This window comes from Oncorhynchus mykiss, chromosome 17 (assembly GCF_057628025.1).
Source record: "Oncorhynchus mykiss isolate SJ-2025 chromosome 17, ASM5762802v1, whole genome shotgun sequence".
NCBI classification, from domain to species: domain Eukaryota; kingdom Metazoa; phylum Chordata; class Actinopteri; order Salmoniformes; family Salmonidae; genus Oncorhynchus; species Oncorhynchus mykiss.
The window spans coordinates 53,997,127-54,022,139 of NC_143038.1; the positions used below are offsets into that span (position 1 = coordinate 53,997,127).

General features: G+C 44.3%; 1 protein-coding gene across 2 annotated transcripts in view; it reads right to left on the minus strand.

Annotated features, from left to right (window-relative positions):
- The window catches only part of LOC110493244 (calcium-dependent secretion activator 1), a 157,369-nt gene that overhangs the window by 99,002 nt on the left and 33,354 nt on the right, over positions 1–25,013 (minus strand). For both annotated transcript variants that reach the window (XM_036950557.2, XM_036950552.2), the window contains exons 4-7: positions 24,509–24,841; positions 14,338–14,418; positions 13,739–13,972; positions 11,484–11,605 (exon numbers count right to left, since the gene is read on the minus strand). In XM_036950557.2, the coding sequence (XP_036806452.2) occupies positions 11,484–11,605; positions 13,739–13,972; positions 14,338–14,418; positions 24,509–24,841 (770 nt within the window). The remainder of the gene's footprint in view (positions 1–11,483; positions 11,606–13,738; positions 13,973–14,337; positions 14,419–24,508; positions 24,842–25,013) is intronic.

Sequence of the window (25,013 nt, forward strand, 5' to 3'; positions counted from 1 at the left end):
GAGGTATCCGCATCTCGACTAAGGAGAGGGAACGGAGAATCACCAACCGCCTCTGTCTCTATTGCGGTTCTGCTGGTCATTTTGTCACTTCATGTCCAGTAAAAGCCAGAGCTCATCAGTAAGCGGAGGGCTACTGGTGAGCGCTACTACTCCTGTCTCTCCTTCAAGATCCTGCACTACCTTGTCGGTCCATCTACGCTGGACCGGTTCGTCAGCTTCCTGCAGTGCCTTAATAGACTCTGGGGCGGAGGGCTGTTTTATGGACGAGACCTGGGCTCGGGAACATGACATTCCTCTCAGACAGTTAAGGGAGTCCACGGCCTTGTTCGCCCTGGATGGTAGTCCTCTCCCCAGGATTCAGCGTGAGACGCTACCTTTAACCCTCACTGTTTCTGGTAATCATAGCGAAACCATTTCTTTTTTAATTTTTCGTTCACCTTTTACACCTGTTGTTTTGGGCCATCCCTGGCTAGTTTGTCATAATCCTTCCATTAATTGGTCTAGTAATTCTATCCTCTCCTGGAACGTCTCTTGTCATGTGAAATGTTTAATGTCTGCTATCCCTCCTGTTTCCTCTGTCTCTTCTTCACAGGAGGAGCCTGGTGATTTGACAGGGGTGCCGGAGGAATATCACGATCTGCGCACGGTGTTCAGTCGGTCCAGGGCCACCTCTCTTCCTCCACACCGGTCGTATGATTGTAGTATTGATCTCCTTCCGGGAACCACTCCCCCCCGGGGTAGACTATACTCTCTGTCGGCTCCCGAACGTAAGGCTCTCAAAGATTATTTGTCTGTAGCTCTTGCCGCCGGTACCATAGTCCCCTCCTCCTCTCCCGCCGGAGCGGGGCTTTTTTTTGTTAAGAAGAAGGACGGGTCCCTGCGCCCCTGCATAGATTATCGAGGGCTGAATGACATAACAGTGAAGAATCGTTATCCGCTTCCTCTTATGTCTTCAGCCTTCGAGATCCTGCAGGGAGCCAGGTTTTTCACTAAGTTGGACCTTCGTAACGCTTACCATCTCGTGCGCATCAGGGAGGGGGACGAGTGGAAGACGGCGTTTAACACTCCGTTAGGGCACTTTGAATACCGGGTTCTTCCTTTCGGCCTCGCTAACGCTCCAGCTGTCTTTCAGGCATTAGTCAATGATGTCCTGAGAGACATGCTGAACATCTTTGTTTTCGTTTACCTTGACGATATCCTGATTTTTTCACCGTCACTCCAGATTCATGTTCAGCACGTTCGACGTGTCCTCCAGCGCCTTTTAGAGAATTGTCTTTTTGTGAAGGCTGAGAAGTGCTCTTTTCATGCCTCCTCCGTCACTTTTCTCGGTTCTGTTATTTCCGCTGAAGGCATTAAGATGGATCCCGCTAAGGTCCAAGCTGTCATTGATTGGCCCGTCCCTAAGTCACGCGTCGAGCTGCAGCGCTTTCTCGGCTTCGCGAACTTCTATCGTCGTTTCATCCGTAATTTCGGTCAGGTGGCAGCTCCTCTCACAGCCCTTACTTCTGTCAAGACGTGCTTTAAGTGGTCCGTTTCCGCCCAGGGAGCTTTTGATCTCCTCAAGAATCGTTTTACATCCGCACCTATCCTTGTTACACCTGACGTCACTAGACAGTTCGTTGTCGAGGTTGACGCGTCAGAGGTGGGCGTGGGAGCCATTCTTTCTCAGCGCTCCCTCTCTGACGACAAGGTCCACCCTTGCGCGTATTTTTCTCATCGCCTGTCGCCGTCGGAACGTAACTATGATGTGGGAAACCGCGAACTGCTCGCCATCCGCTTAGCCCTAGGCGAATGGCGACAGTGGTTGGAGGGGGCGACCGTTCCTTTTGTCGTTTGGACTGACCATAGGAACCTTGAGTACATCCGTTCTGCCAAACGACTTAATGCGCGTCAGGCGCGCTGGGCGCTGTTTTTCGCTCGTTTCGAGTTCGTGATTTCTTATCGTCCGGGCTCTAAGAACACCAAGCCTGATGCTTTATCTCGTCTCTTCAGTTCTTCAGTAGCCTCCACTGACCCCGAGGGGATTCTCCCTGAGGGGCGTGTTGTCGGGTTGACTGTCTGGGGAATTGAGAGGCAGGTAAAGCAAGCACTCACTCAAACTCCGTCGCCGCGCGCTTGTCCTAGGAACCTTCTTTTCGTTCCCGTTCCTACTCGTCTGGCCGTTCTTCAGTGGGCTCACTCTGCCAAGTTAGCCGGCCACCCTGGCGTTCGGGGTACGCTTGCTTCCATTCGCCAGCGTTTTTGGTGGCCCACCCGGGAGCATGACACGCGTCGCTTCGTGGCTGCTTGTTCGGTCTGCGCGCAGACTAAGTCCGGTAACTCCCCTCCTGCCGGCCGTCTCAGGCCGCTTCCCATTCCCTCTCGACCGTGGTCTCACATCGCCTTAGATTTTGTCACCGGACTGCCTTCGTCAGCGGGGAAGACTGTTATTCTTACGGTTGTCGACAGGTTCTCTAAGGCGGCTCATTTTATTCCCCTTGCTAAGCTTCCTTCTGCTAAAGAGACGGCACAAATCATCATCGAGAATGTTTTCAGAATTCATGGCCTTCCGTCAGACGTCGTTTCGGACAGAGGTCCGCAATTCACGTCTCAATTTTGGAGGGAGTTTTGCCGTTTGATTGGGGCTTCCGTCAGTCTCTCTTCCGGCTTTCACCCCCAGTCTAACGGTCAAGCAGAACGGGCCAATCAGACTATTGGTCGCATCTTACGCTGTCTTTCTTTTCGCAACCCTGCGTCTTGGTCAGAACAGCTCCCCTGGGCAGAATACGCCCACAACTCGCTTCCTTCGTCTGCGACCGGGCTATCTCCTTTTCAGAGTAGCCTCGGGTACCAGCCTCCGCTGTTCTCATCTCAGTTCGCCGAGTCCAGCGTCCCCTCCGCTCAGGCTTTTGTCCAACGTTGCGAGCGCACCTGGAAGAGGGTCAGGTCTGCACTTTGCCGTTATAGGGCGCAGACTGTGAGAGCTGCTAATAAGCGTAGAACTAAGAGTCCTAGATATTGTCGCGGTCAGAGAGTTTGGCTCTCCACTCAGAACCTTCCCCTTAAGACCGCTTCTCGCAAGTTGACCCCGCGGTTCATTGGTCCGTTCCGTATTTCTCAGATCATTAATCCTGTCGCAGTTCGACTTCTTCTTCCGCGATATCTTCGTCGCGTCCACCCGGTCTTCCATGTCTCCTGTATCAAGCCCGTTCTTCGCGCCCCCGCTCGTCTCCCCCCCCCCCCCCCCCATCCTTGTCGAGGGCGCACCCATCTACAGGGTCCGTAGGATTTTGGACATGCGTCCTCGGGGCCGTGGTCATCAGTACCTAGTAGATTGGGAGGGGTACGGTCCTGAGGAGAGGAGTTGGGTTCCCTCTCGGGACGTGCTGGACCGTGCGCTGATCGAGGATTTCCTCCGTTGCCGCCAGGTTTCCTCCTCGAGTGCGCCAGGAGGCGCTCGGTGAGTGGGGGGGTACTGTCATGTATTGTCATGTTGTGTCTTGTTTCTGTCCTTTCCCTTCACCCTGTCTCCCTCTGCTGGTCGTTATTAGGTTACCTTTTCTCCCCCTCTTTCCCCCAGCTGTTCCTTGTCTCCTCCTAACTACCTCGTCACCCCTTTTCCCACCTGTTCCCTTTTTCCCTCTGATTAGTCCTCTATATCTCTCTCTGTTTTTGTTCCTGTCTTTGTCGGATTCTTGTTTGTGTTATTCATGCCTGAACCAGACTATCGTCATGTTTGCTGCAACCTTGTCCTGTCCTGTCGGAATCTGCCGGTCCATCTGAGCCTACCTATGTTTTGTCATTAAAGAAGCTCTGTTTACGTTAATTCGCTTTTGGGTCCTCATTCACGCACCGTAACACACACACCCTTGTAAAAACAGTAGACTTGTCGATAGAAGGTAGTTGGGTTTTCCTCTGTAATCGAGTTAGGTTGTTCTCTGTAATCTATACTGAACAAAAATATAAATGCAACATGCAACAATTTCAACAATGTTACAGAAAATCTATCAATTAAAACAAATTCATTAGGCCCTAATCTATGGATTTCACATGACTGGGCAGGGGTGCAGTGATGGGTGGGCCTTGCAGGGCATAGGCCCACCCACTTGGGAGCCAGGCCCAGCCAATCAGAATGCGTTTTTCCCCACAAACAGGCTTTATTACAGACAGAAAATCTCCTCAGTTTCATAAGCTGTCCGGGTGGCTGGTCTCAGACGATCCCGCAGGTGTAGAAGCCGAATGTGGAGGTCCTGGTCTGCCGTGGTTACACATGGCCTACGGTTGTGAGGCCGGTTGGACGTACTACCAAATTCTCTAAAACGACGTTGGAGGCAGCTTATGGTAGAGAAATTAACATGAAATTATCTGGCAACAGCTCTGGTGGACATTCCTGCAGTCAGCATGCCAATTGCATGCCTACTCAAACTTAAGACATCTGTGCCATTGTGTTTGTTTGACAAAACTGCACATTTTAGAGTGGCCTTTTATTGTCCCCAGTACAAGGTGCACCTGTGTAATTGTCATGCTGTTTAATCAGCTTCTTTATATGCCACACCTGTCCGGTGGATGGATTATCTTGGCAAAGGAGAAATGCTCACTAACAAGGATGTAAACAAATTTGTGCACAACATTTGAGAGAATTACAGATCTTATATTTCAGCTCATGAAACATAGGACCAACACTTTTTATGTTGCGTTTATATTTTTGTTCAGTATAGTTGGGTTGTTCTCTGTAATCTAGTTGAGTTGTTCACAGCTCCACGCACACATCGTGAGTTGCAGCTAATGAAGAATCATGCTCCTGGCTCGTCCTATGTGCAGACTCAGAATTCTCACTAGTCTCTTAGGGTATCTTCACACTTGTTCACTTCCAGTCAATTTTTTTTTAACTCAGTGTGGTTCGCTTACATTTTTTTTGCAGTGTGAACTCCAAAGGAACTCAGACACCTCAAAAGAGCCCCAGAAACGAATCGAACTGAGACCATCTCGAGAGTTGTTCTGAGTTCGGCTCGCTTGAATTCCGCGGACCGGTTACCTTTTTTAGGACAATGTTAACGCAAAGCTCCCCAGGTTCGCAAGTCCTTATTCCCGCACCACACACTATACTACTGCAACACTGTTTCCCCTGCCATAAACCTTCCCATTGGTGCCACAAAAGAGAGAAGATGCAGGTTCGCAGAAAAAAATGTGTGCTGTTTTTTGGATATTGATTAGCACGGATGCACAGAAATTCGAAAATGTGTGGTGTTTTTAGTTCAGATAATTTGTTTATAATATGTGATCTATAGGCTAAGAGAGCTTCATGAGCTGTTTATTGATTGTAGGGTTTCAGTAGTGTGAGAAGACAATATATTTGGTGAGAATCACAACATAGGTTACAAAATCTATTTTAGCTCGGGACAGTAGCCTACCTTGGGTGTAAAACTTTCAATGACAGAATTATTTATTCTGCAGTTATTCTATTGCTATTCATTCTGTTTCCAATAAAAATGTGCATGTTATTAGTATCTTCTGAATACAATTATGATGTCTCATATTTTAACTAAATGCAATGTATTAGCTTCCAATGTATTATCTTCTAGCTGTCTAATAACATATTCTGATTGAATGGCTTGTCCTGCACTTTGTAAAAACCCAGAGTGCATGTTGGGAAAAGATCTTGGTTCCTTTCTAAACATAGCAATGTGAATGCAAAGAGGACTTGGTCCTCAAAATAGTTGACGTGAACTGGCAAAAGAGTTGAGACCTCATTCAAAGGCAAGGGCAGTGTGAATACAAAGATAACAGTTCTTATGCTTCTTAATTTTTACCCCAGAGTTCACTTTAAAGAGGACTGAGATCGGTTATTTTAAAGAAGACTATATGTGAAAACACCCTTAGTTAAATTCTAGAAGCATGTGAGCCAGAGTGGGCAGAGAGTGACATACAGTAACCATGGAATAGAGAGAGGCCTTGAATGCTTGTGGCCACTCATGTGTAGAATTAATATAGCCAGGAGTGACTTCACACTCACTAAAGTGCGGTGGGGGAGCACTGATACGGCAGAATGAAGACTAGTCTAGCCATCTCTCTCTTTCACCCTCTCCATTTCCCTGGGGTTTGTGTTCTGTTTGTCTTGTCAGAGCAGAGTGCACTGGCAATGTAGTGTTGACTCTGCGATATTGACCCACATTTAGAGGGAAAAGAGAATCTATTATAATAGATTACAGAGCAGCATAATATTGCATGGATTAATGCAAACATAAATGTAATATTCTCCAGATGGTTTAAATTGTGTAGTATTTATGAATGCCTGACTGTAAATATGAATGTCTGACCCTGTCTGACTGTAAATGTGTTTTCAGCAAACTACTGTGGCTGCCCATCCCTGATTATTCTGTTTTCACAAACTGTTCCATCTGTAGATGGCAGTGTAACAGCTTGCATCACTAAAGTCTGGATTAGATTCACGAGGTCAGAAAATGTAATTACAGAATGTGTGAGTTGCTTTCAGAGAAAATTACAGAGATAAATTGATTTGTTAGAATCACAGCATGTATTCCTCATTACAACATGCCTGAGACGAGCAGAGGTCTGAGAATGGGTCTATTTCTCCGGAGCAGCTAAGATGTGCGCAGGTCTAGTATGGCAGGTATTTCTCATCATGCAGAATGCTGGAGATGTGAATATGTCTAGGGATTGAGTGTATTTCTCATCCTGGCCCATGGCTCAGATGTGAGGCCTGGTGTTGGTTTGAGCCCGAGTGGCCACGAGCACAGCCCATGGGCATTCCTATGGGACTTGATTTAACTCTCAGCTCAGCCAAACGTGTGGAGCAGCACAAGATAGTACAGCACAATGCTGGAGCCACACACACAACAACGTTCCTTCTGCCTGGCCACAGCTCGCATCCAGCCAGCAGGTTGTATCCTATGTGCAAAAAGCCCTCGGGTCACAGGTGTGAGTGAGTCCATCCTTTCACACACCTCTCCACCCCGAATCACGGTGTGACCTGACCTGGTAACGCACACTCTCAGACACAAGCTACTGTGTTATTGTACAAAACACCTACCACTGCAGTCTGCAGACAGGGAGGGAGAGACAGCAGGAAGAAGAAGAGGGGGGAGTGAGGTAGAGAAGTAAAGATGAGATAGATGGGGAGATGGAGAGGGGGGAGAGAGAGGAAAGTGATCAGCTGGTCCATACCACAGAACAGATAACTAAAATCCCAACAGATAACATTCATACACTACATGACCAAAAGTATCTGGACAACTGTTCGTCGAATATCTCTTTCCAAATTCATGGGCATTAAAATGGAGTTGGTCCCCACACTTATGGGAAGGATTTCCACTAAATGTTGGAACATTGCGGCGGGGACTTGATTCCATTCTGCCACAAGAGCATTAGTGAGGTCGGGCACTGATGTTGGGAGATTAGGCTTGGCTCGCAGTCGGCATTACAATTCATCCCAAAGTTGTTAGATGGGATTCAGGTCAGGGCTCTGTGCATGCCAGTCAAGTTCTTCCACACCGATCTCGACAAACCATTTCTGTATGGACCTAGCTTTATGCATGGGGGCATTGTCATGCTGAAATAGGAAAGGGCCTTCCCCAAACTGTTGCCACAAAGTTGGAAGAACAGAATCGTCTAGAATGTCATTGTATGCTGTAGCGTTAAGATTTCCCTTCACTCGAACTAAGGGGCCTAGCCCGAACCATGAAAAACATTATTTCTCCTCCATTAAACTTTACTATGCGTTGAGGAAGGTAGCGTTCTCCTGGCTTCCGCCAAACCCAGATTCGTCTGTCGGACTGCCAGATGGTGAAGCGTGATTCATCACTCCAAATAACGCATTTCCACTGCTCAGGACCAATGGCAAATAGCTTTACACTACTCCAGCCGATGCTTGGCATTGCAGATGGTGATCTTAGGCTTGTGTGCGGCTGCTCGGCCATGGAAACCCATTTCACAAAGCTTCCAACAAACAGTTATTGTGCTGTCAATGCTTCTAGAAACAGTTTGGAACTGGGTAGTGAGTCAGACGATTTTTACACACTAGGAGCTTCAGCACTCAGCGGCACCGTTCTATGTGCTTGTGTTGCCTACCACTTCGTGGCTGAGCCGCTGTTGCTCCTAGACGTTTCCACTTCACAATATCAGCACTTACAGTTGACAGGGGCAGCTCTAGCAGGACAGAAATGTGACAAATTGACTTGTTGGAATGACAGGCACTATGACAGTGCCACGTTGAAAGTTAATGAGCTCTTCAGTAACTTTCTACTACCAGCCATTCTACTACCAATGTTTGTCTATGGAAACTGCATGGCTGTGTGTTCAATTTTATACACCTGTCAGCAACGGGCTTGGCTGAAATAGCCAAATCCACTCATTTGAATGGGTGTCCACATACTATTGGCTATGTACTGTATTTCCTATTCCAAGTTCAACAGGACTTTCCATCTGTGGAAGAGAAGGAATGAATCCCTTTAGATGTGCACATCAGGGTTTGACTGAGATACTGTATCTAGCAATAATAGCCCCATACTCTGTTGAACTAAAGTTTCCAATGATCCACTCATAGCACAGCTCCCACCTGAGCCTTCCACCGTGAGGAAGCAGGGTCTAAAATAGCCCCTTCTCTCTCTCCCTCGCACTTATCTGATGCACACATAGACACACAGTTTGACGTCACAGACGGGCACAGCTGCCTCCCTGGCCAAAGTCTAGACTCTAGACAATGTCTACTCTATCTCTGTGCACTCAGGGCATAGAGACTGATATAACTCTGACAATGTCAGACAACAAAGACCCATTGCACCACATATTTCACACTAGGGTGTGTTACAGTAACTGTGTGAAGCTAAAACTATAATCAACCAGCAACATCTGTCATCTCAGAAACAGAAGGCTCTCGCCAAAATTAAAATTTCTGAATGAGTATTGATGGTACTACTACCTAAATGTACATGTGTGAGTGTCCTCACACAACCAGTGGAAGAAGGTGCATGTTGAGTAATCAGTCTGTCTCGGCGTCTACAACACCTGGTCATACTCACACAGGAAATATCATTACCACACCATGGTGTGCAGCTATTGACAGAACATGAACCCACCCTACGGACCACCTAACGAGGACTCAGGACTTACTAATCATATTAACACAATCTGGATCAGGTGCTACTCAGAGTGGGACTGAGGGAAGAGCAGCAGTCAGGGGCTTGGGGTTTTTATGTCATAGGAAGTACACATGATGTGGCCATGTATATGTAAACAGGAAGTAGTGTGAGAGTGAGTTAGGAGCAGATTCAATCGCATCACCAGGTCACGTTTTACGTCACTGAGGCCTTGCACATGACTGGCTGTGATGAATCTAAGTAAACAACCTGTGACTGGAAATTAAATGCAGTTATGTACTTCCTAACATGCTTAGCAAACATGAGTTTGTTTACATACAGTGGGGCAAAAAAGTATTTAGTCAGCCACCAATTGTGCAAGTTCTCCCACTTAAAAAGATGAGAGAGGCCTGTCATTTTCATCATAGGTACACTTCAACAATGACAGACAAAATGAGAAAAAAAATCCAGAAAATCACATTGTAGGATTTTTAATGAAATGATGGTGGAAAATACGTATTTGGTCAATAACAAAAGTTTATCTCAATACTTTGTTATATACCCTTTGTTAGCAATGACAGAGGTCAAACGTTTTCTGTAAGTCTTCACAAGGTTTTCACACACTGTTGCTGGTATTTTGGCCTTTCCTCCATGCAGATCTCCTCTAGAGCAGTGATGTTTTGGGGCTGTTGCTGGGCAACACGGACTTTCAACTCCCTCCAAAGATTTTCTATGGGGTTGAGATCTGGAGACTGGCGAGGCCACTCCAAGACTTTGAAATGCTTCTTACGAAGCAACTCCTTTGTTGCCCGGGCGGTGTGTTTGGGATCATTGTCATGCTGAAAGACCCAGCCACATTTCATCTTCAATGCCCTTGCTGATGGAAGGAGGTTTTCACTCAAAATCTCACGATACAAGGCCCCATTTATTCTTTCCTTTACACGGATCAGTCGTCCTGGTCCTTTTGCAGAAAAGCAGCCCCAAAGCATGATGTTTCCACCCCCATGCTTCACAGTAGGTATGGTGTTCTTTGGATGCAACTCAGCATTCTTTGTCCTCTAAACACGACAAGTTGAGTTTTTACCAAAAAGTTATATTTTGGTTTCATCTGACCATATGACATCTCCTAATCTTCTTCTGGATCATCCAAATGCTCTCTAGCAAACTTCAGACGGGCCTGGACATGCACTGGCTTAAGCAGGTGGACTCGTCTGGCACTGCAGGATTTGAGTCCCTGGCGGCGTAGTGTGTTACTGATGGTAGCCTTTGTTACGTTGGTCCCAGATCTCTGTAGGTCATTCACTAGGTCCCCCTGTGTGGTTCTGGGATTTTTGCTCACCGTTCTTGTAATCCTTTTGACCCCATGGGGTGAGATCTTGCGTGGAGCCCCAGATCGAGGGAGATTATCAATGGTCTTGTATGTCTTCCATTTCCTAATAATTGCTCCCACAGTTGATTTCTTCAAACCAAGCTGCTTACCTATTGCAGATTCAGTCTTCCCAGCCTGGTGCAGGTCTACAATTCTGTTTCTGGTGTCCTTTGACAGCTCTTTGGTCTTGGCCATAGTGGAGATTGGAGTGTGACTGTTTGAGGTTGTGGACAGGTGTCTTTTATACTGATAACGAGTGGAGGACAGAGGAGCCTCTTAAAGGAGAAGTTACAGGTCTGTGAGGGCCAGAAATCTTGCTTGTTTGTAGGTGACCAAATACTTATTTTCCACCATAATTTGCAAATAAATTCATTAAAAATCTTACAATGTGATTTTCTGGATTTTTTCCCTCATTTTGTCTGTCATAGTTGAAGTGTACCTATGATGAAAATTACAGGGCCCTCTCATCTTTTTAAGTGAGAGAACTTGCACAATTAGTGGCTGACTAAATACTTTTTTGCCCCACTGTATATATCAAATATAACGTACTGAACGTATTACCCAGTAACTAGGTATTTACTTTTAAAGAGGCAAACAGCAGCTGTTACATCCATTATTGGACTTATAAATTAATGATATGTACCTGTTGATTCTTGAAGAATATAACTTATAAATGCCTCATGACCTTAGTTGAACTGTCATACCCCATCAGATATCAAAATACAAGCTGGTTTTACGCCAATGTTTGTAAACAAAGTAAATGTAAACAAACCCTATATAGCCTCAAAACATGGTTAAACTATAATTGTGATATCATGGATGGTCACTCCTTGCATTCATAGCTATGTCTATGAATTTGAAAGTGTTTACATTTCTCCAGTCCCATCCCTCAGCTTTTTACCAAACTAGGAACGGGGAGATCTCTTTGTTGTTGTTTCTACTGCTGATTGCCACTTTAAATAAGGCTGTTCTAATCGAATTTGTGTGCCCAGCATACCTGTGTGTGTGTATGTGTGTGCGTGTGTGTGTGTCACACTCACGTTGGCTTGGAGGCCTCGGCCTGGTCAGTCTGGAGCTTATGCCCCCCCTCCACCTCCATGGTGCAGTAGACGACTCGATTGGGCGCCAGAGACTTTAACCCCTGAACCTCCACAATCACCACCTGACAGAGAGAATACTGCCAGTCAAATTTTATCAGTTAGAGCTAGAGCACTGTTACAGACACTGATACTACTGTAAAGAAACATCTGACTTGTTTTTTTTTTTTACAAACATGGGCGACCCGATAAGCTCAGCCCCTCTGAACTACAGCCATGTCCCCTGAGAGCAGCAGAATAGGGAGTTTAAAACATTACGACTGTATTGAATGGCTGCTGCTATAAACATGTCTGAGGTATACGAGAGTGGAGGGACCATTAATCATCAGAGCCTATCCCCCTTGGCGTTTTTCCTATTTTGTTGCATTACAACCTGTAATTTAAATAGATTTTTTATTTAGATTTCATGTAATGGACATACACAAAATAGTCCAAATTGGTGAAGTGAAATGAAAAAAATTACTTGTTTCAAAAAATATTTGTAAAAAAAAAAAAAAAAAAAGGAAAAGTGGTGAGTGCATATGTATTCCCCCCTTTGCTATGAAGCCTCTAAATAAGACCTGTTGCCACCAATTACCTCCAGAAGTCACATAATTAGTTAATTAAAGTCCACCTCTGTGCAATCTAAATGTCACATGATCTCAGTATATATACACACCTGCTCCGAATGGCCCCAGAGTCTGCAACACCACAAAGCAAGGGGCACCACCAAGAAAGCGTCACCATGAAGACCAAGGAGCTCTCCAAACAGGTCAGGGACAATGTCGTGGAGAAGTACAGATCAGGGTTATAACAAAAATATCTGAAACTTTGAACATCGCACGGAGCACCATTAAATCCATTATTAAAAAATTGAAATAATAAGGCACCACAACAAACCTGCCAAGAGAGGGCCGCCCACCAAAACTCCAGGCAAGGAGAGCATTAATCAGAGAGGCAACAAAAAGACCAAAGATAACTCTGAAGGAGCTGCAAAGCTCCACAGCGGAGATTGGAGTATCTGTCCATAGGACCACTTTAAGCCGTACACTCCACAGAGCTGGGCTTTACGGAAGAGTGGCAAGAAAAAAGCCATTGCTTCAATTAAGAAAACACGTTTGGTGTTCACCAAAAGGCATGTCGGAGACTCCCCAAACATATGGAAGAAGGTACTCTGGTCAGATGAGACAACAATTTTGCTTTCTGGCCATCAAGGAAAACGCTATACATGGCGTAAACCCAACACCTCTCATCACCCCGAGAAAACCATTGCCAACAGTGAAGCATGGTGGTGGCAGCATCATTCTGTGGGGATGTTTTTCATCGGCAGGGACTGGGAAACTAGTCAGAATTGAAGGACTGATGGATGGCACTAAATACAAGGAAATTCTTGAGGGAAACCTGTTTCAGTCTTCCAGAGATTTGAGACTGGGACGGAGGTTCACCTTCCAGCAGGACAATGACCCTAAGCATACTGCTAAAGCAACTCTCGAGTGGTTTAATGGGTACTATTTAAATGTCTTGGAATTGTCTAGTCAATGCCCAGACCTCAATCCAACTGAGAATCTGTGGTATGACTTAAAGATTGCTGTATACCAGCGGAACCCCATCCAACCTGAAGGAGCTGGAGCAGTTTTGCCTTGAAGAATGGGGAAAAATCCCAGGGGCTAGATGTGCAAAGCTTATAGAGACATACCCCAGGAGACTTGCAGCTGTAATTGCTGCAAAAGGAGGCTCTAAAAAGTATTGCCTTTGGGGGAGTGAATAGTTATGCACACTCAAGTAAAGTTTAGTCTTTTTTCACAATAAAACATATTTAGCATCTTCAAAGTGGTAGGCATGTTGTGTAAATCAAATGATACATTTTAATTCCAGGTTGTAAGGCAACAAAATAGGAAAAATGCCAAGGTGGGTGAATACTTTCGCAAGCCACTGTATCTCCCTCTTTCCCTGGCTCTCTCTCTCTCTCTCTCTCTCTCTCTCTCTCTCTCTCTCTCTGTGTGTGTAAACCACCTATGTCATTCAGTCTACATCTCTCTCTTACTTTCCCTCTCAGTGTCTGTCTGTTTCTAAAGTAAGAAGAGCCTTGAATGTTATTTTCTATGTAGCCTGACAGATGAAATAGTCAGGATTACTTCAATAGCACACTTCTGCATATGACCACTGGAGGCAGTGTCTCTGGCACGCTATGTATGAGCTGCAGTGTTAACCAACCATACCTCCAGAGTGAAGGAGAGCACCACATCAGACTTGGACAGTGTGTTCTCGTCCTCCTGGCCCATGTCTATGATAGAGCTGTTGTGTCCTCGTTTGAGCTTCTGCAGTTTGAACTCTCCTCCCTTGGACACGGGCATGCTCTCCAGGTTAGCCATAAGCAGGTTCACTGAGGATCTCAGCTCCTCTATGAACATGGCCTCCATCTCTTTGGAAACAAACTTGGGAAACCTGCCGCCCTGTTATGGCACAGAAACATACACACACACACACAGGCACGCAAGCACACATAAGTCACACCCACACACACGTCCATTGTGTAGTCTACAACCATAAATGTATTTTTAAAGAGGATCTTTATTTATGGGTACTCCTGCATGAGTCTACCTCTGCTCTTACATTATTGAGGCAGTTTTCTGATGTAAAGATGTGCCTTATGCTTGAGGGCCTAGGGTTCAGAACACACAGATACTGTAGTATCACTACTACTTAGTTTATAGACCTTAGAGCTACCATCTTCTACTGTATCAGAAACAGCTCTGGTGAGGTGATTTAAGAGTGGTAGGTTGGTGTCTAACTTTACTTTGAGGTGGTTGTGTCTTACCCTGGCGATCTGATCTGCCATCTGCAGTCGTCCGTCCAGCTCTCTCCTGATCTGAGCAGCCTGCTCGTCTGGGTTATCAAGCTGGAAACAAACACAACGACAAGAGACGTTATCATGACATAAGCCTTACATTCAGCATTTATTATCACCTAGTGGCATAACGCAGGGCCTTACACACAACCTCCATTACAAACCTTGATATTGACATAGTATTACCTTTAGTTCTTATATCCTAATAATCATCATTGGAAATTGTTTGTAGTAATGTATGAATGTATCAAGATGTAATGACTTGGAGCGTACATGTACAGATATAGAATCTTAATTTGATCAATGCAAACTTGTGGTGTATTTGAGGTTTAAAACCTCTAGACCAACATCCAGTGAAATTGCAGAGTTCCAAATTCAAAAACAGAAATACTGATTGGAAAAATTCAGAAGACATTCAAGTGTTATATATATGTTTAAAGATGAACTTCTTGTGAATCCAACCACGGTGTCAGATTTCAAAAAGGCTTTACGGCAAAAGCATACCATGCGATTATTTGAGAACATCACAGTTTGTAATTTCCACTTAAAAATGTATCAAACCCTACAAAAATTGTCATTAATTATAATTCACACAATAATTAACATTTCTTGTTGCTGCAGGATTATTTTCCTGCTGTGAGAAACTGGTCAAATTAAGATCTTACACCTGTACACCCCACCAATATGATGATCTGTAGGCTAACCAATTTAATTTCCATTTGAATCCCATGACTTCCACTCCCCTGGAAATGGTGATCGATATTCAACCACTGTCAAATGATTGTGTTTGTCATGAATTAGACCTTGGAAGTAAATTCTCTGTTTAAGGATGCTTGTTTACAGCCCTGGTTCAGATCTATTACTTTGTCACTTGACTATACTATAAATCAGAGTTGTCTTCATCAGATGTATGTGCAGTATAGACTCTTTCTCCAGATTGCAGAGCAGAGGTGGGTCTTCTGAGAAAAGGGGTAGTCATTAGTGGTCAGGGAGCCTGCAGTATGATAGCAGACACAAACACATCTGTCACAGCCACTCCTTCAGCCCCTGAGGATGGAGGAGCAAATGACTACAGATGTGGTTTCTAGCAGTGCGTTTACTGGCAGGAATACACATACTGAAGTACATTGACATATACCACACACATATCCACAGACCACACGAGCATGACCATATACACACAGCCACAGATATGCAACAAGATCTCTAGAGTCTATGCTAATCGAATCCCCCAGGCTGTTCGGAGGCATCGTTAGGGCTCTTAAAGCAGGATGGGTAGGGCACTGTCAGAGTTGTGTGTATAGGTGGCAGGGAAGTCAGGCGCAGGAGAGTCAAACAGAGTGTAAAATGGAGTATTTTAATGAATGTCCACGTAACATGCTCCATAACACTAATAAGAATAGAATATAAACAAACATGGGCACGAGGACCCGTCGCGCACCTATACAATAAACACAACACTGACAATAAACAATCTCTGACAAAGACATGAGGGGAAACAGAGGGTTAAATACACAACAGGTAATGAATGGGATTGAAAACAAGTGTGTGGGAAGACAAGACGAAACCAATGGAAAATGAAAAATGGATCAATGATGGCTAGAAGACCGGTGACTTCGACCGCTGAGCACCACCCGAACAAGGAGAGGCAATGACTTCGGCAGAAGTCGTGACAGGCACACACACACAATGAACAGCACTACATCAGAGTCACTGTCTATGTGTCTCCTGACCAGACCAGACTAGTCCTGCGGCCATGAAATAATACAGTAAGAATAAAAAACAGGCATGTAACTCTGGCAGAGTTTTACGCCCTGTGCCAAACGAGTCCAGTAGAGTGCCAGGGCACTGAGGCATTCTTCACAACAACAATGAGAGAGGGGTGGGAAACAAGGGAGAGGGTAGATGAAAAGAGAACTAGAAATGCTGGCAGAACACACAGACTCGCCTACTGAGAGTCTTTGCTGCATTACACCAGAGCAGTAAAGAGAGAGAGATATCCCTGTAATAATATAATCAGATCTGATGTAAGCAAGGCCAACCATAATTAGATTCATTAAATCTGCCTAATCTCCACCGGCCAAAACTGCGCACCTGATTGCCACACCATATGCATCTGACTGTGTCTGTTTATCAATGTGTGTCTGAGAGAATTGTGTTATTATGATTGTGTCCGTGTGTGTGTCTAGATTAACTCTTCAACATTACTTCTCCTTCCCTCCCTCTGTAGGCCTCCAGGGGACAGGGAACCCAGAGGGGAAGGGGGGGGGGGGTGTTTAATATTAGTGAATTATAAGATGGTGGTCTCGCTCTTCATTCACCCCATCCCCTCCCTCACTTCATCCATCCCTCTATTCATTTCTGTCTCAGATTCTCTGAAAATGTCCTGTTCTCTCTCTCTGCCCACGCTACGTACACCCTCTCCACCCTCCACCTTCTGCCAGGGCACTGAGGCATTCTTCACAACAACAATAAGAGAGAGGGATGGGAAATAAGGGAGAGGGTGGATGAAAATAGGACTAGAAATGCTGTCAGAACACACAGCGAGTCTTTGCTGAAATGGTTTGTTGAGATCGGTGTGGAATAACTTGACTGGCCTGCACAGAGCCCTGACCTCCACCCCATGAAACACCTTTGGGATGAATTGTAACGCCGACTGCGAGCCAAGCCTAATCTCCCAACATCAGTGGCCGACCTCACTAATGCTCGTGGCTGAATGGAAGCAAGTCCCCGCAGCAATGTTCCAACATCTAGTGGAAAGCCTTCCCAGAAGAGTGGAGGCTGCTATAGCAGCAAAGGGGGGACCAACTCCATATTAATATCTATGAATTTTCAATGAGATGTTCGACGAGCAGGTGTTCCCATACTTTTCTTCGTGTACTGTATGAATGTTATCTGAGAATTGTCCACTTCCCCCAACAATATGCACAGTTTGCAGGAAAGGCATTTCCCTGTACTTGTGCTTTAAAACTTGAAACTTATACAGAGTCTGCCCGTTGGGATTGCAGTTCTGTGGTGTGGACAGCTGATCACTTTCTTTCTTCTCTCTCCCCTCTCTCCATCTCGCATCTTTACATCTCTCCCCTCTCTTCCTCTTCCTGTGGTCACTCCCTCCCTGTCTGCAGACTACAGTGGAAGGTGTTTTGTACAGTAACACAGTAGCTTGTGTCTGAGAGTGTGCATTACCAGATCGCACCGTGATGGACTCATTCACTCACTCACTCACTCACACGTGATGGACTCACTCACACCTGTGATCCGAGGGCTTATAGTGTAATTCTTGCTCTCCACACACTTTTTATTGGCAGCCCTACTCCAGTGTGTATGGGATATACAGTCAGTCAGTCAGTCAGTCAGTCAGTCAGTCAGTCAGTCTATATGTCTGTGATCTCTAGTATCCATCTGAGCATCATGGTGTTGTAACTGTAGTAGCCGTATTATTGTACTGAGTGACAATCGATAGTGTATTCTGTCCACTGGTAGAGTAGCATGCTGGACTATCTATCTTTCACTCACTCACTAGAGCGTGGAGCCTCTGTGTCTGAAGGCTGCTCACTCTATCATTAGGCACTCCAGGCAGCAGATAACTCATCCTTAAGTGAAAACCTCCATGGGTGTGAACAGCTATAGTGTAACCCACAGGCAGAGGGAGGCCGAGCGGGGAAAATATATAGTGTAACCCACAGGCAGAGGGAGGCAGAGCGGGGAAAATATATAGTGTAACCCACAGGCAGAGGGAGGCAGAGCGGGGAAAATATATAGTGTAACCCACAGGCAGAGGGAGGCAGAGCGGGGAAAATATATAGTGTAACCCACAGGCAGAGGGAGGCAGAGCGGGGAAAATATATAGTGTAACCCACAGGCAGAGGGAGGCAGAGCGGGGAAAATTGTGGATAAGGGTTATGTAGACTTTCCCTCTCACACTTGTCCATATTAAGGTTGATTGTGTTTAGATCCCAGTTCAGGACCCTTGGCTTGATTGAGTTTAGAGTCAAGTATGGTACTGTCTGTTACCATTGTCATGGCTACAGTCTTCCTAATCTGCTTGTTCTCTTCTGTTTTCCACTTTTCAAAGAAAAACACAGACACACGCACGCACACAGCTCTGCCAGCGTAAATATTTCAGTGTGCATGAGTGTCTTTTCAATCGTTAATTCTATGTGCAGACAACTTGGGGCACACTGATGCTGTGATACTACCCTGTTTTCCTGGGTGAGGATACAGTGAATTCAGATTCTTGTAAATCAACTCTGTATGGAGGAGTTAGAATTTCATAACATACAGGTGTTCAGATATTGTTTCAAGTTTTATTAGTCATATGTACGGCATACACATGGTATACATCGTCCAACGAAATGCTTGCCTGCAGGTTTATTCTCATCAATGCAACAACAATAAGAAATAGTACAAGATAAGAATACAAACAAAGTAAATGGCTTAGTAAAATATTAATGTATATATAACACAATACTGTTCAAAAGTATGGGGTCACTTAGAAATGTCCTTGTTATAAAGACCGTTTAAAATAATTGTCCAATAGAATAACATCAAATTGACCCAATTTATTTATTTCACCTTTATTTAACCAGGTAGGAAAGTTGAGAACAAGTTCTCATTTACAATTGTGACCTGGCCAAGATAAAGCAAAGCAGTTCGACACATACAACGACACAGAGTTACACATGGAGTAAAACAAACATACAGTCAATAATACCGTAGAAAATAAGTCTATATACAATGTGAGCAAATGAGGTGAGATAAGGGAGGTAAAGGCAAAAAAAAAGGCCATGGTGGCGAAGTAAATACAATATAGCAAGTAAAACACTAGAATGGTAGGTTTGCAGTGGAAGAATGTACAAATACAGTGATACAGAAATACAGTGTAGACATTTTATTTTTATTAGCCAGTCTGAGATATGGCTTTTTTTTTTGCAACTCTGCCTAGAAGGCCAGCATCCCGGAGTCGCCTGTTCACTGTTGACATTGAGACTTGTGAACCCACAAATGCTGATGCTCCAGATACGCAACTAGTCAAAAGAAGGCCTGTTTTATTTCTTCTTTAATCAGGACAACAATTTTCAGCTGTGCTAACATAATTGCAAAAGGGTTTTCTAATTATCAATTAGCCTTTTAAAATGATAAACTTGGATTAGCTAACACATCGTGTTATTGAAACACAGGAGTGATTGTTTCTGACAATGGGCCTCTGTTCGCCTGTGTAGATATTCATTTTATTTTTTTTATCAGTTGTTTCCAGCTACAATAGTCATTTACAACATTAACAATGTCTACACTGTATTTCTGATCAATTTGATGTTATTTTAATGAATTTTTTTTTGTGCTTTTCTTTAAAAAACAAGGACATTTCAAAGTGACCCCAAACTTTTGAACGGTAGTGTATATATTTGCATAAGTATAATACAGGAATTCACAATTTATAGTCTAATATTTACATGTGTTTTGGGGAAGGGGTGATTGGGGGGCAAGTGTTTTAGATTGTGCAGTATTTAGCAATCATTATAAGAGTCTGGCAGCAGCAGTTGTGATGTGTGGGAGGGAACCAATCCGGTCTGTCTGGTTTAATATAGGCAGGGTGACAACAGCTGACAGGGGAGTCAGGGAAAGAGAGGTGGCCATGTTTACTGTCGCCATGGGAGCCATGAATGAGCAGACAAAGGGCATAGTGTGTGTGAAACTGACAGCAGAAAGGTTTCACAAACAAAGACACACACACACACACACACACACACCATAGCAAAATACAGCACCACACAGTCTAGACCAAAACAAAAGTCCAGCATTCAGATCTACTTCAAAACTTTCAAACAGATCTCTATTTGTAGTATGATAACAGCAAGGTATTTGCAAATGTATGCAAATGTATGCATAGAATGGAGGGATTTCAAATTGTTGTGTTGATAGCCTTGTTTATGATTCTAAAATATAGAATATACATATTAACTGAGGTGCACAGTAAGTGACTTGAGTTACTTATACATCTAACAGAAACTCACTCTGAAGACGGCTGTTGTTTTTCTGTACCACCTCAAGTGGAAAAGAACTGATAAAAGTGACTTCTGCCAGAAATGGTCTGTGTCCTGGGGTAGGCAAAAGGTTTTGTCAAACAAACAACTGTTTGAGTTGATGTTTTGATATTGTTTTATAGTTAACCGATTCCACAGGCTTTATGGACAGTGTTTGTATGGGGCCTACCTATCCTTGAAGTTGGAGAGGCAGACAGGTGGCCAGAAGGTTACCAGAGAAAAGAAAGAGGGAGATGAACTGGCAACCGGAAGGTGTGTGTTCGTGTTGTGTGAGCAGAGCTGAAGGCAAATTATCTGCCTCACCAGAGCTGGATTAATAAAGATACTATTTATTTATCATGCTGATCTAACGTTGGATTTGTGTTTCCATAGCAGTCCCTGGGCAGCCAGCAGTGTAGTCACATCAGCCATGTTGTGATGTTGCCTGTCCATTCTGACCAATTACAGGCTTTCATTAAAACAGCGCCAGGCAGTCGGCACGACCACATCCATAACACCAAACCCCATCTGATAAAACGGAACAACACCCACGCTGTTCCACCCACACTCAGGGCACACACCGGCCACACAGGACTGAAATTCAATTCATGAATTTATTCAATTTAATCCTTAACTGAAGTCATCTTTACAGGCTAAAACACATTCTTCAGAAGACAAAGAGTCTCTGCCTACTATCATAGGTTACACACAGCGGTGAGACGACCTCTCATTTTAATTTAGTCAGTCACTAAGGTTGTTTCTACACAGAAAGGTTTACAGTACATAGTCATGAATTGCACTACTAGCCTTCAGTTTGCTGAGGGAGAGGTTCACACGTGCGCGCGCACACACACACACGCACACACACACACACACACACACACACACACACACACACACACACACACACACACACACACACACACACACACACACACACACACACACACACACACACACACACACACACACACACACACACACACACACACACACACACACACACACACAATGTGATGCGAGGGAACCATCTGTCTCTCAGTCTCCTTCAAAAGCATTCAACACACAACCCTAAGGTACATGATGACAGGTACCTGATTAAGGGCACAGATGACAGCTGTTCTGTCCCTCATTTTGGAAGCCCGCAATTTGGGCAGCAAGCGTGGCAATAGGCCTAGCTGATAATTGAGTTACGGCTGTCAATTAAAATAATCTAAAATATGTGTGAAGATAATGTCATCAGTAGTAAATGTACAGTTAATCCCTGTCATTTGGTTACATACATCTCTGTTAATGCATGTATTAATTAAATTAATTTACCATTCTCAGAGTGGAAATATTGTTTGCAGAGTTCACAACCTGCTACACTTGTGAGAAACAAGTTGTGGTTTATTTCATAACCATCATTTACAAGATTTGTCAAATTTTTTATTTTCTTTTGTTTGGAGTGCTCCATGTGAGCAATGACCATGTGTCTGTTTTCTCTTTCCTGATAATGTTGAGGGAGCAACAATGTCCCCTCGATAAGCACCAATCCTCGGTGTGAAAAAGCAATGGAAGTTCTAGGTCTACTGCTTCATTGGCCTAAAGGCTATGCGCTCCTTTTTTTAGCCGTCAATGGATGACGGTGAATCAATCTGCCCATATGGCAGAGACTGGTGACTTTTACCTTTGATTTTTGTCATTTTTATTCAGATTTTTATGATTAACCACGTGACAATGATTTTGAGAAACAAAAACTTTATTATTTTAATGAAACTGTTAATGCGCATATGAAAATCAGAACTGGCATACAGAATGGTAGAAATGGTAGGATAAAATGCTTCTCCAAGCTTCCCCAAACATGAAACTATGAAGTCTTTATAAAAGAATTGCCTCCACGTTTGCAGGGTCGGATTTTACCTTGCTTCAAAAGCTACTTTGAAGCAAGGTAAAATCCGACCCTGCAAACGTGGAGGCAATTATTTGAAGAAGAAACATTTTATGTAGGTGCTTTTCTGTTAACCAATTCGACTTGGTTCATGCAAGTGATTAATTGATCTTTCCTGGGAGGAATCTTCACTATCAGTATAAGCAATTTGGCAGTATGTCCAGAACATTGCTTTGAGAACTGAAAGGGGTCTCTCAGTTTCAAGGTGTCAGCTTGGAGAGAAGAAGCCTTGTTAGGTATTGGTCGGTCACATGCATGAACCAAACGCTAATAATGAATAATGAATAATGTAAATCATGTAAATATAACTTGTCTGTGCAAGCAGTTTATAAGTAACAGGACTGCCCCGGCAGAGCCTCCAACCGACGTGTACTATGGTTCATTAAGTTTGTTGGAATCTCTCCAGCTTGCTGATAATATAGAATGATTACTTTAATATTGACATCAGGTGTCCCTGGTGATAATTTCCATGACAGCCTTATAATATGAAATAAAACATTCAGATTTCAAACAATTAAGTATGATTTCAAAATGCATATTGCCTCTAGCTCACATTGTAAAGTGGTGGGTGACACGCTGATATCCTGGTGCCTACACTTGAATGGTGAATGGGAGGTGTGCTTCAATGACTATTTGAGAAATAAACATAGTTATTTTTAATCGTGCACCAAAACTGTGATTGCATTTAGAATAGTTGTGCAATGAATGGGCTTATAAAAGCACAGGAGCTGCAGGAGAAATCTGTGCGCTTGTGATAGTTGTGTTGGAGAAAAAACATACATGATGACTAATGAAAATACACACAGGCCAATTTAATTCCACTAAATTATGCAAATTACTTATAGACTGATAAGCATAACGGTCAAATGTATTTACATCAACTGGTATTCAATGAATAAAAAGTGTTATTGTTTTAACAGGTCATTTTGGCAGGCAATAGTTTTATTTATCAACCTTTTTTAATTTTTTTTATTGGCCAAAAGCCGGCTATTGACGTCTAACGGAAACCCTGGTGTGTGTATGTGTGTGCGCGTGTGTGCCAGAGATTGAATGTGTAGTGGGTGTTGATATTGACAGTAAATGTGTCTTTAAACTGTGGCAGAAGACAACTAAATCCTATTCTTGAAAAGAGGGCAAAGAAAAGAGTAGGGGGTAATATTGCCTAATAGGTAGGCAATTCCATTCGCAACAAAATTGCACAATGTCAGAACTAATTCCATGTGCAGATTTAGCGTTAGCACATCCTACTATGTCTCCGCCAAACGATGAGTCACTAGCAGAGCTAATGTTCATGGGCTGGCCCTGCCCTTCCACTGGAACCTGGGCGTGGACCGGGCACATTACTAAATGAAGCAGTGGCAGAAAAGTCATTTCAATCTTGGCCTGGACTACAATGATACACTGGTCTTAATAACAGAATGGCTAGGCCTACACACATACTGTATGGCCAGCATCGTGTGTGTGTGTGTGGCATCTGAATGGTTAATCCTGGACAGACAAAAGGCTTGATGATGACTTGAGACATGCTAACGGGCTCACTATACCTTCTTCCATTGAACCCGGTATGACTGGTATGTGGACCCCCTCTTTAAAAGCCACCATCACCCTATTATTCTGGCGGCCTTCTCAGCCCACCCCCTCCATTCAACAATGATCAATAGCTATCCATTCCATTCGCTATGATTACAATATGATTGCAGTTAGCAGGTGTTTTGAGTCACTTCCAGCCATCACGCACTTTCCTTGTGACACAGTACCTTGGTACTCACACTCATCTACTGTTCTACTTCCATAGCGCCCTGCACACCACCCACTCTCTCTCTCCATCTCACAATGGTCATATTTTCTTTGCCGTATTCATACCTCTTTCCTGCTTGGATCGAAGGTTAAAGGTCCCAAAGAGTATTCAATTCCACACTGAAAGCTGCGCTTTCCTGTGACAGGTGACAACTCATCTAATAACCCTGAAAGGCTTTCACGGCACACTTTTACCATTTCAACCCATTGGAACTTAATGAGAAGCAAGCCTGAAGTTAAAGCATTAGAGGGTTGAAAGAGTGACACTGCCGCTCAAGTCAACTATCAGATCGGGAGAAAGGAGTGAAACTGACAAATCACCACCAGGGAAAGTGTTAGTGTTTAAAGACAAATGTATAGTAAAGGACATGACATGAAGCTCCTATCTCACCTGGCAGGCGTTGTAGAGGAGCTGGTGCTCAAACTTCTTGATGCCCAGGATGGACTGGAACATCTCGTAGAGCTGGTCCTTACTGAGGATGAGCTCTGAGGCTGCGCTGGCAGTCATCCGCTGCTGGTGCTTCCTGGGGTCCTCCTCTCCACGGTAGATGGTGTCAAACTTGGCCATCCAGGAGCTGAGCACCGTCTCTTTACTCAGACCGTCGATCTCGGGCAGGCTGCGGACACGCTTCTCAATGTGCTTCTTGAAGACCTCCCGCGAGTCACTGGCCGAGCAGCCTCCGCTCTGGACCATCCGGCACACACGGTCACTTTTCAAAAATATCTGTTGTCACGGTCGAGAGCAGAAAGAGGGCGTTAAAGCATGTGGATTAAACATTACAGGGCAGGAGGAACATACAGGAGGACGAGCTTACAGCGTGGTTGAGAGGTTAGGATAAATTCCATTTTTACTCAATTCCTGAATGGGAAATGATCCATTATTTTCTATGAGGTGT